Source organism: Laccaria bicolor, genomic scaffold (genome assembly GCF_000143565.1).
Source record: "Laccaria bicolor S238N-H82 LACBIscaffold_7 genomic scaffold, whole genome shotgun sequence".
Lineage (NCBI taxonomy): Eukaryota > Fungi > Basidiomycota > Agaricomycetes > Agaricales > Hydnangiaceae > Laccaria > Laccaria bicolor.
Genome location: NW_001889878.1, coordinates 1,419,742 through 1,430,259, shown reverse-complemented (window position 1 = coordinate 1,430,259; position 10,518 = coordinate 1,419,742). Strand labels below are relative to the sequence as shown.

At 47.9% G+C, this 10,518-nt stretch overlaps 4 protein-coding genes across 4 annotated transcripts; 3 read left to right on the top strand and 1 right to left on the bottom strand.

Moving 5' to 3' along the window:
- Nucleotides 1-1,396: 1,396 nt before the first annotated feature.
- LACBIDRAFT_325500 (uncharacterized protein) lies at nucleotides 1,397-2,335 on the top strand (the record flags this gene model as incomplete). The annotated part of the gene is made up of 3 exons (XM_001879092.1): nucleotides 1,397-1,415; nucleotides 1,481-1,746; nucleotides 1,985-2,335. The coding sequence occupies 3 exons, from the start codon at nucleotides 1,397-1,399 to the stop codon at nucleotides 2,333-2,335; spliced, it is 636 nt and encodes a 211-aa protein (XP_001879127.1).
- A 1,059-nt stretch (nucleotides 2,336-3,394) lies between these two features.
- On the top strand, nucleotides 3,395-4,496 carry LACBIDRAFT_325499 (uncharacterized protein; the record flags this gene model as incomplete). Its single annotated transcript, XM_001879091.1, has 3 exons — nucleotides 3,395-3,748; nucleotides 3,794-4,105; nucleotides 4,290-4,496. 3 exons carry the CDS (start codon nucleotides 3,395-3,397, stop codon nucleotides 4,494-4,496), a joined length of 873 nt encoding a protein of 290 aa, XP_001879126.1.
- A 3,667-nt stretch (nucleotides 4,497-8,163) lies between these two features.
- LACBIDRAFT_325497 (uncharacterized protein) lies at nucleotides 8,164-8,589 on the top strand (the record flags this gene model as incomplete). Its single annotated transcript, XM_001879090.1, has 1 exon — nucleotides 8,164-8,589. One exon carries the CDS (start codon nucleotides 8,164-8,166, stop codon nucleotides 8,587-8,589), a length of 426 nt encoding a protein of 141 aa, XP_001879125.1.
- Nucleotides 8,590-9,980: 1,391 nt separating this feature from the next.
- LACBIDRAFT_317417 (uncharacterized protein) lies at nucleotides 9,981-10,295 on the bottom strand (the record flags this gene model as incomplete). Its single annotated transcript, XM_001878872.1, has 2 exons — nucleotides 9,981-10,187; nucleotides 10,242-10,295. The coding sequence occupies 2 exons, from the start codon at nucleotides 10,293-10,295 to the stop codon at nucleotides 9,981-9,983; spliced, it is 261 nt and encodes an 86-aa protein (XP_001878907.1).
- Between the last annotated feature and the right edge of the window lie 223 nt (nucleotides 10,296-10,518).

Genomic DNA, 10,518 nt, shown 5'->3' with positions numbered 1-10,518 from the left:
GATGGGAGTACATGGAAATGGGGAGGGACAGGGAAGAGGGGCAGGAAAAGGAAGGGAGGGACAGGCAAGGGGGAGGGACAATGCACTCGTCGTCGTCGTGTGATGTCGTGGTGGCTGTTAGCGAGATGGGATAGGATGAAGGAGAGTCAGGGGACTCACCTTTGTGTGAACGACGAACGACGACGTTTGGTTGCCACATCGCTGACAGCGACGTGGCACCTTGGTTTCCCATCGGCGGGGGCACGTCGTCGTGCGTTGACGTGGGTGTCCGTTGGCGTGGTCATCGTCCATTGACGTGGTGGTGGTGCGTTGACGTGGTCGTCCGCTGGCGTGGTCGTCGTCCGTTGAGGTGGTGGTGCGTTGACGTGGTCGTCCGCTGGCGTGGTCATCGTCCGCTGGCGTGGTCGTCGTCCGTTGACGTGGTCGTGGTCCATTGACGTGGGCGTCCGTTGGCGTTTGACGTGGGCGTCCGTTGACGTCGTGGGGCGTGTCGTGGTTCGTGGGCGTGGTCATGGTCGTCGTGGTCGTCCCTCGTGGTCCGTTTTCGTCCCTCGCCGGGGCTCGTTTGCTTGCTGACGTGGCGTTGCCGCGTTGTTGATGTGGTCGTTGTTGGCGGTCGACGACGTTTGTGGGCGGTGGTGGCCACAGCTGACCGTGGTGACGTGGCGTGGGTGGGTAGCGGGCGCGCGTTTACGAGGAGCGGGGACGTTGGTGGTGGTGGGAGGAGAGGTTAGTGGTGGTGGGAGAGAAGAGGGTTGTATTTGGATGAGCGTGAAAGCCGTTGCCAAACAAACAATTGTTTGGCAATGGGCTTGTGCCAAACAAACCGGATTCCGGTTGCATTCCGTTTTTGCCAATCCGGGGACCATTCCGGTCACAATTCCGGAATGCCGAAATTCCGCCGGAATGGTAAAGCACCGGAATGGAGAAAATAGCAGGCCTCTCTGCTAAATTTCACTCCTCCGGAATCCACCGGAATCCACAGGAATGACCGGAATCCTACAGGAATTAGGGGGGCACTGATAAGACCTCGGAATCCATGAAGAATTCCATATGGAATCCATGGAATCAATGTTGGCTGAGGACCCAGCCAGTTTCTTATTCCATAGACATCATGGATTCCATATGGAATGATGATGGAATGGTCATGGAATGATTAATTCCATATGGACTCCAACACCACTCCATATGGAATGCAGGCATACCCACACTGGAGTCCATGGAGCAGTCCATATGGATTCCATGGAAGACCATGGAAGGCCAGTATACCATTAGAATACATATAAACATATTATTTATGGTGTCCTTACTATATTTAAATAAAAATAAGTTTTGCACTGAAGAGAATTGAACCCTCGATGTCGTGGACAACAGTAGAGCTAAAGCCAACTGAGCCATGCAGGCCTTATTATACAGTAAGATAAAGGTAACTATATTAGTATATACCACACCAGCACACGTGGCGTCATATGTGTGACAGCTGTAGCTGGAACGTCACCCACGTCGTTCCTTCCTTCCCCACCACCACCATCCACCATCCCTCACCACCGCCACAAACCACGGGCGCCTGCGACATCGACAACGACGACACGCGACGACGCTGATGACGCACGAGGACACACGACGTCGCCACCGACCACCCACGACCAATTGACGAGCGCCCAGGAGGTGAAGACGACGTGGCAGGTGTGCCACGTCGTCCAGACGGTGACGACGCATGCCGTCGTCACTGTCCAAGCTGATCAGGTGAGTGCACCCACCCCCTTTCTTTCCGTCTCACACCACATCCAGGGGCCACGTCGCAGACAGCGACGTGGCAACAATTCGAGGACATGACACGACAACAACAGGGCACGACCACAACAGAACGACACCACCGGGGACAAGGACGGTGCCACGTCATGACGCAACCACGACCGCCCACCGACGAAGTCGAGCACCCACCAACATCAACGACCGCCCAGGAAGACGACCGCCCACGAAGACAAGTGCCCACGACACGACAACGACCAAATCCGCCCACCCACGAATGACGCCCACTGCCCCACACGGCCCCACCACCCACGAACGCCCACCCACGACAACGAATGCCCACGAGCGCCCACGACACAACAACGAATGCCCACGAATGCCCATGCACGACAACGAACGCCCACGAGCGCAACGCGCAAACGACAACGCGAAGACGAACGAAACGGCAGCCCAGCCCCACGGACGCCAATACAGCACACCACGCACAACCGACGACCCAGAGCGCCCACGGACGAAGACACGCGCCCATGCACAGAGGATTCCGCTCACGTCAACGGAAATGGGCAACGACGAGCCCAGGTGAGCTCCCCCTCCCTCCATCACTCCACACCACCACCCCCTTCATTATTCCACACACCACTCCCTCTATCACTCCCCTCCATCTGTTGCTCCCCCTCCCTCTGTTGCTACCCCTCCCTCTGTTGCTCTCCCTCCCATTTCTCCCCCCCTTCATCACTCCCCCTCCTATTACTCCCCTTCCATCCATTCCCACCCCTCCCTTCATCACTCCCTCTCCCCTCCATCACTCCCTACACCCTCCCCCCTCCATCACTTCCCCTGTCTTCCTCCTCCCTTAAATATTGAAAGTAGTAAAAATAAATTGTGTAGTCTATTCAATACATTTCAATTTTTCCTGCTCAGATATGACCATGGAGTAAAGAAACCATGATTCCATAATGTGGACTTATGAATTATTCCATAAAGTCATTCCATGTGGATTCCATATGGAGTCCATATGGATTCCACCCTAAAAATGGTATAGGACATATGGAATAAAGTATGGAATCCATGTGGAAAACTCATGGAATCCATCCACCAAAAGTATGGAATCCATCCCCCCTTCGAGGTCTTATCAGTGCCCCCCTAATTCCTGTAGGATTCCGGTCATTCCTGTGGATTCCGGTGGATTCCGGAGGAGTGAAATTTAGCAGAGAGGCCTGCTATTTTCTCCATTCCGGTGCTTTACCATTCCGGCGGAATTTCGGCATTCCGGAATTGTGACCGGAATGGTCCCCGGATTGGCAAAAACGGAATGCAACCGGAATCCGGTTTGTTTGGCACAAGCCCATTGCCAAACAATTGTTTGTTTGGCAACGGCTTTCACGCTCATCCAAATACAACCCTCTTCTCTCCCACCACCACTAACCTCTCCTCCCACCACCACCAACGTCCCCGCTCCTCGTAAACGCGCGCCCGCTACCCACCCACGCCACGTCACCACGGTCAGCTGTGGCCACCACCGCCCACAAACGTCGTCGACCGCCAACAACGACCACATCAACAACGCGGCAACGCCACGTCAGCAAGCAAACGAGCCCCGGCGAGGGACGAAAACGGACCACGAGGGACGACCACGACGACCATGACCACGCCCACGAACCACGACACGCCCCACGACGTCAACGGACGCCCACGTCAAACGCCAACGGACGCCCACGTCAATGGACCACGACCACGTCAACGGACGACGACCACGCCAGCGGACGATGACCACGCCAGCGGACGACCACGTCAACGCACCACCACCTCAACGGACGACGACCACGCCAGCGGACGACCACGTCAACGCACCACCACCACGTCAATGGACGATGACCACGCCAACGGACACCCACGTCAACGCACGACGACGTGCCCCCGCCGATGGGAAACCAAGGTGCCACGTCGCTGTCAGCGATGTGGCAACCAAACGTCGTCGTTCGTCGTTCACACAAAGGTGAGTCCCCTGACTCTCCTTCATCCTATCCCATCTCGCTAACAGCCACCACGACATCACACGACGACGACGAGTGCATTGTCCCTCCCCCTTCCCTGTCCCTCCCTTCCTTTTCCTGCCCCTCTTCCCTGTCCCTCCCCATTTCCATGTACTCCCATCCCCCTTCCCTGTCCCTCCCCATTTCCATGTACCCCCTTTTCCCTCCCCCCTTTCCTGTCTGTCCCTCCCCATTTCCTTGTCCCTACCTCCTTCCCCCATTTCATTGTCTCTGCCCCCTTCCTTTTCCCTGCCCCCTTCCCTGTCCCTCCCCATTTCCTTGTCCCTGCCCCTTATCCATCCCCTTCTTTAATATGCACTGTATGTAGTAAAATAGACTCATGTCATTAATAAAATACATTAAAATTTGATTTATTGAGATGAATGACTTGACTAGAAGTGAATTTTATAAGAAATTCTGAGTATTGAGTTGAATCAATGCAGATTAAGTCACCTGACCTCTAGATCAGTGCTGATCCATTCTGATTGTAGATACTCTGATCAGAGCATGTGGGAGAGGGTAAAGTACTGCTATTTATGGTGGATTGTGGTCTTATTCAACTGGAATCCACTGGATTCCGCTGGATTCCGCTGGATTCCGCAGGACTCCGCTGGATTCCACTGGATTCCAGTCCCATTCCTGCGGATTCCACCGGAGTCCGGTCCCATTCCACCGGAATCCGCAGGAATGACTGGAGTCCGACAGGAATAGGTAGGGCACAATAAAGTACTGCCCCCTTCCATGGAATCCATCCCCCCCTTCCATGGAATCCATCTGGAATTTGTGCAGTCCACCCCCCCATTCCATCCATTCCATATGGAATAACCCGGGGAGGGTAAAGTACTGATTGATCCAAATAAAACCTACAAATATCGTCCCTCGGGTTGACCAGACGCATTGAAACCACTTTGGAATGAAAAGTGCGATGCTTATTTGAAAAGCGGTTGCTGGCATCCAACAACGTTGTTCAACACGATGCCGATGTTATTTCTACAGAAACCAGGAAAGCCTGGAGAACCCATACGCCTATGCTGTGTTAACGATTTGAGAGAACAGAATGCGAACACTCACAAGATTACTTCCCCATTACCGGACATGGATGGAATCTTGCATCGAGTTTCTCATGCGAAACATCGTTTGGTGATTGACCTGCAAAACACATTCAAACAGATTCGTATTGATCCTTGCGACGTTGAGAATTCGGCCATGGCAACTCCTGATGGCCCTATGTTAAGCGAGGTGTTGCAGCAAGGTGACTGTAATGCGCCAGCAACATTCCAGATGGTCATGAATGACCTATTCACACCGTATCTTGGCCAATTCGTTGACATATACCTGGACGATGTCATGGTATATTCAGACAATCTGGAGGATCATGTGAAACATGTTAAAATAGTTATTGATATACTAAGAAGAAAGAAGTTTTTTCTTACTGAATGAAAGCTGAATTTTCTATGTGATGAAGTAAAAATCCTTGGCCACATTGTTGATGATGAAGGTATCCATATGGATCTGGATAAAGTCGACGCGCTCATCTGCTGGAAGACGCTGATGAACTGAGACCTCCTTGGAGGATTTCTTGGAGCAGCTGGATTTCTGGCAGATGACATCGACCGCGTTCGAGTTCCTATGGGCATACTCCATGTGTTAATGGGTGACACTGTTCCGTTTCATTGGGAATACACTCACCAGTGAGCTTTTGAAGGTATAAAAAACCTTGCAGTATTGTGCAAGGACCACCATAGGAAGCCGGAGAAGTATGGTGAAAACGCTCCACCTCTCAATGTTGTGACAGACAGCTGTACCACAGGGATTGCAGGAGTTATTAGCCAAGGCAAGGACTGGAAGACTGCTAAGGTCGCAGCGTTCTTCTCAGCCAAGCTGAACTCTGCCCAGAAAATTTACCCTGTTCACGAAATAGAGATGTTAGCAGGAATTGAAACCATGTTGAGGCATCGAGACATACTTCAAGGCATTAAATTTCGTTGGTACACAGATCACAAAGGCCTTATTCACCTATTGAATCAACGCGACCTATCTGGGAGGCAAGCGCATTGGTTAGAAAACGTCTCCAAGTTTGATTTTGAAGTAATGTACGTACCTGGCACTGAAAACATCCTGTCAGACGCTCTATCTCATCTGTACTCAAATGATGAACCTGGTACTGTACACGCGAGAAGTGAATACACATACCACGATGTGATAGATAATGACGTGCTAAGCGTGTGTGCTATTTTGATGCTGGTCCTTGTTGGAAAGGAGGGCGAGGCAGTGTCAATGCCCAAGCGCCGTGGGCACAAAAAGCCTGAGCCTGCTGAAACTGGTCATCCTGAGACTTTGTGTGAATTTGCTGCACACATGAAAGGCAACATTGTCTTGAAAGGTCCTGTGGAAAGAAAGACTGATGAGAACATGAAGGACAAAGGGAAGGAAAAGTTGACTATTTGCATTCCCGCACAGAAGCAAACTTTGTCTAAAAATAATGACATGGAATCAATCGCATCAGGATCTGAACAGATCACCAGAGATAACTTACCTTCTGCACCACACGACAAGCCAAACATAGCCTTGGCCACTGAATCACCAAAGGACGCCGTGGATGCTTCGCTCCCACCACAAACGCTTGTTGAGCATATGCAGAACAGCATTAGCAGTATTGATTTGCCAAAAGAACTTGCAGGAAAATATAATAAGGATTTGGTTTTTCATCAAGTACTTGAAAATCCGAAGCACTTCAAGAATTTTGAGATCTGTGAAGACTTAATCTTTTTAAAACAAAACAGGGTCAAATTGCTTTGTATTCCAAAAGTCGAAATTCAGGGACATAATGTCTGTGAGCTCGTAATTTCAGAAGCTCACTCCTTATTGGCTCACTTAGGTGCTGAAAAAACTATTGCCTACTTACGAGACCATGTATGGTGGAAAGAGATGATAAATGATGTTTAAACCTATTGCAACTCATGCATCACTTGTAAATGTAGCAAACCTACTAATCAAAAACCTTACGGGTTATTAAACCCCCTGGCTGTTCCTACGAGACCTTGGGAATCGATTGGTATTGATTTCGTGGGTCCACTACCTGAATCTAAAGATCATGATGCAGTGTATGATTGTATTGTTGTAATAATTTGTTTACTCATGGCTATGGTCCACCTGGTACCAGGACACATCAACTACACCGCATGCCAGGTTGCCAAGTTAGTTTTTGCTGAGGTATACAAGCACCATGATCTACCCAGCTCAATTGTGAGTGACTGTGATGTGCTTTTTACGAGCACGTTCTGGAAGCAGCTACATGAGTTAATAGGCACAAAATTAAACATGTCAAGTGCTTACCACCCTGAATCTGATGGCTCCACAGAAAGGGCTAACTGCACTGTTACGCAAATGATTAGACAATGTGTGAGCCCAAATCAGAAGGATTGGTGCATGAGATTACCTGGGATTGAGTTTGCAATTAACTCTGCCATGGCTGGAAGCACAGGTTATGCACTGTTTTTTCTAAACAATGGCCACATGCCACGTTCCTTTATTTGGAACTCACAAGAAAGTTCTGAATATCCTGGCATTAGCACCCTTTGCCCAAAAAATTAAGTCAGCTGTAATGACAGCTCACGATAGTATCTTGGCTGCTCGGGTCAAGCAGACACGCATGGCGAATTGTTGCCGTCAACTGTCTCCATTCAAGGAGGGCGATCTTGTCTATATTTCTACAAAGAATATGACAATCCCTAAGAAACTGGCTCATAAGCTTGTCCCAAAATACATTGGACCTTACCTGGTCATAAAAGACTATTGAAATAATTCCTATAAAGTCGAAATTTCAGCTAGATTAAAACAAAGAGGAATTCATGATGTGTTTCATGCATCATTATTATGGATTCATGTACCTAATGATGACAGGCTGTTCCCTGGTCGTTTGGATAACCAGATGTGGGAGTTTGAGGATGCAGAACATGAATGGGCCATAGAGTGTATCAAGTCGCACTCAGGTGCCAAAACTGATGCATTGTTTGAGATTGTTTGGAAATCGGGTGACATTACTTGGCTTCCTTACCATAAGATTTTAACCACCTTGACATGCTCCAACAGTATCTTGATGTACTTGGCATTGACGCAATTGCCGAACTACCAGATGGTCATGGTAAACCCCCCAAAAATGATTTTCAAATTTTACTAGGCCACATTGACCTGATCGAGGACAATTCCATTGAAGGGCTAAAAATCCATTGAGATTGCGCCCCCATCTCTCAATCCTCCCTTTTCTACCCACCCACCCATCCTTCGGCCCCTCCCACTATCATTATATTCTACTCAATGTCTCACCACACCACTCAACCTACCTTCTCTCCTCTACTCAGGAACATTTGTTGTAAACATGGAACCGGATATTCTGGGGGCACTGTCGGTTACTTCAGGCAATGATTGGGATTTACCAGCTATTCCCCTTTCATGCAAGGACATCGATCTCAGCTGCTTTGCAGTTGACGGCGGCATCATTGATCCTGACCTGGACACTTTAGGGTTCTACAAGAACGGTCAGCTTGACATGGATCAAGTCAATCATCATGTCCATCTTGCACTAGACCATCTCCGCCGCTATGACAACAAGGGGAATCAAAACAGACACGTTTATGATTCTTCTGGTGAACCAGGACCATCACGCAATGGTCGCCACGCACCCATTTTTAATCCTTTCAATGCTCTCAAAAAGTCTTCTGCCATTATTCCTCCCATGGCTCCTATTGAGCCCACTACTACCAATGTCCCTAGTGCCGTTGCCGCTGTGGCAACCCAGCCTTAGTGTAGACGAAGTTCAGTTCCAAACCATCAGTTCAGACCGAACTGGCAGAACCAAACGGACAGTTCAGTTATGGTTCCAGTTCTGGTCTGGGCTCAAGTGGTTGGTTCTAGTTCGCAGTTCAGACATGAGATAAAATTTGAAAACTATATATGAACCAGTTCGAACTGAACTGAACATACAATTTTTCATCAAGAAATAGCGAAGAAACATTGAAAAAGAGTTGCGTTGGCAAGTGATTTCGATGTTTCTGTTTCTTATTTGCAACCTTCCCAAGCCAAATTTGCTGAATAACATAAACAGTCAGCACGGAGTAACGTGTAACAATTGTGACAGACCTTTTCTTTCACCACATTGATCACCGCCAACATTGTCACCCAATCAACTTGGGCTGTCGTACATGAAGCTGTCAATGTTGGTGCTTTCGGTACGCAGTACAATGATGGACGTGACCTGTGCCTCAGAGCTGAGCGGCAATCACAATAAGTATTCACAGAACCTCATTCCCTTGTAAGTCACTACCGTATGTCCTAGACCTGGAGGCTGACAGCACTACATATTTCAAACCACTCACTGTTGAGGGAACATGCACAGGTGCATAGTTGGGCAGGTGGTGTAGAGTGGGAGCAGGGAAACACAGAACGGAATGGTACGTCTATCCTCTTTAGTGTTTAAAGGTTCAGTTCAGTCCGGTTTTTTGCCCCGAAAACGCGCAACCGTGGACCGCAACCGGTCCAGGACCGACCCAGATATTGAGGGAACCGAACCGAACCACCTAGGACCGGTCTTGTGCGGTCCATGATACCGGTTCAGACCGATCCAGACCGGTTTTTTTGCGTATAATTTATTATACCAATATAAACCATTTGTATCTCAACCATTATTACTCTGAAAAATAAACGGGTTATATGAAATAGTAAAGCATATAAATACCCATCATTCTACCAATTTTCAAGAGATTTAATGAAGATTTGACATAGCTATGACTGAAACTGAATTACATCTCATAGAGACTTGGGTAAAATATGGATTTGGTTATATCTTTCAGTACTTTACAGTGCCCCACCTATTCCTGCAGGAATCTAGTCATTCCAGTGGAATTCCTGTGGAATTCCTGTGTATTCCTGTGTATTCCTGTGGAATTCCTGTGTATTCCTGTGGAATTCCTGTGGAATTCCTGTGGATTCCAGGGGAATTCCACTGGAATGGGACAGGATATGAGAAGAATAAGGTATAAAACCTCTATTTAAATGCAAGTATATGTTAATTTACAGTAATATACACTTCTGCATACTTCTCTTTACTACTATGCATACTTCTCTTTACTACTATTCAGTTAACTATACATTTACACTAATATGCACTTCTGCACACCTCTTTCTCTTCACTACTATTTAGTTGTCCTCATCATCTTGAGCTTCTTCATCTAAACCTAAGTTTTCCTCCTCATCTTCATCTGATTTCTTCATCTCTTGTTTGTGGAGGACATACTTTGTGTGATAGAACAGCATGGTGTGTAAAAACCAGTTGAAATTTCCAGGTGTCATACGTTTGAGAATTGATTGATATCCACCAAGCCATGCATTAAGTTGTTCACAAACCTAGATGTAATACAGTGTTGAGGTGAGATTGAATCTAAATAAAGTAATAAATACCTGTGTATTGAATGCTCGCTTCAAATATGCTCTACCATTCTTATCATATGCCATGACTACAAGGTTTGGAGCAGATCCATCTCCAGGTGAGGGATTACAATATTTTCGGCATAGAAAATCTAACACCCGATGATTGATATAGTGGTAGGCATCCACAATAAATCGAGTAGTTTTTTTCCAAATATCCCAACTTCCATTGGCTACTGCAGTTGCAAACACTTGACAACCTTTATCAATACAAATATAATCAGGTCTTGATTCTTCTGTTGGATAAAAT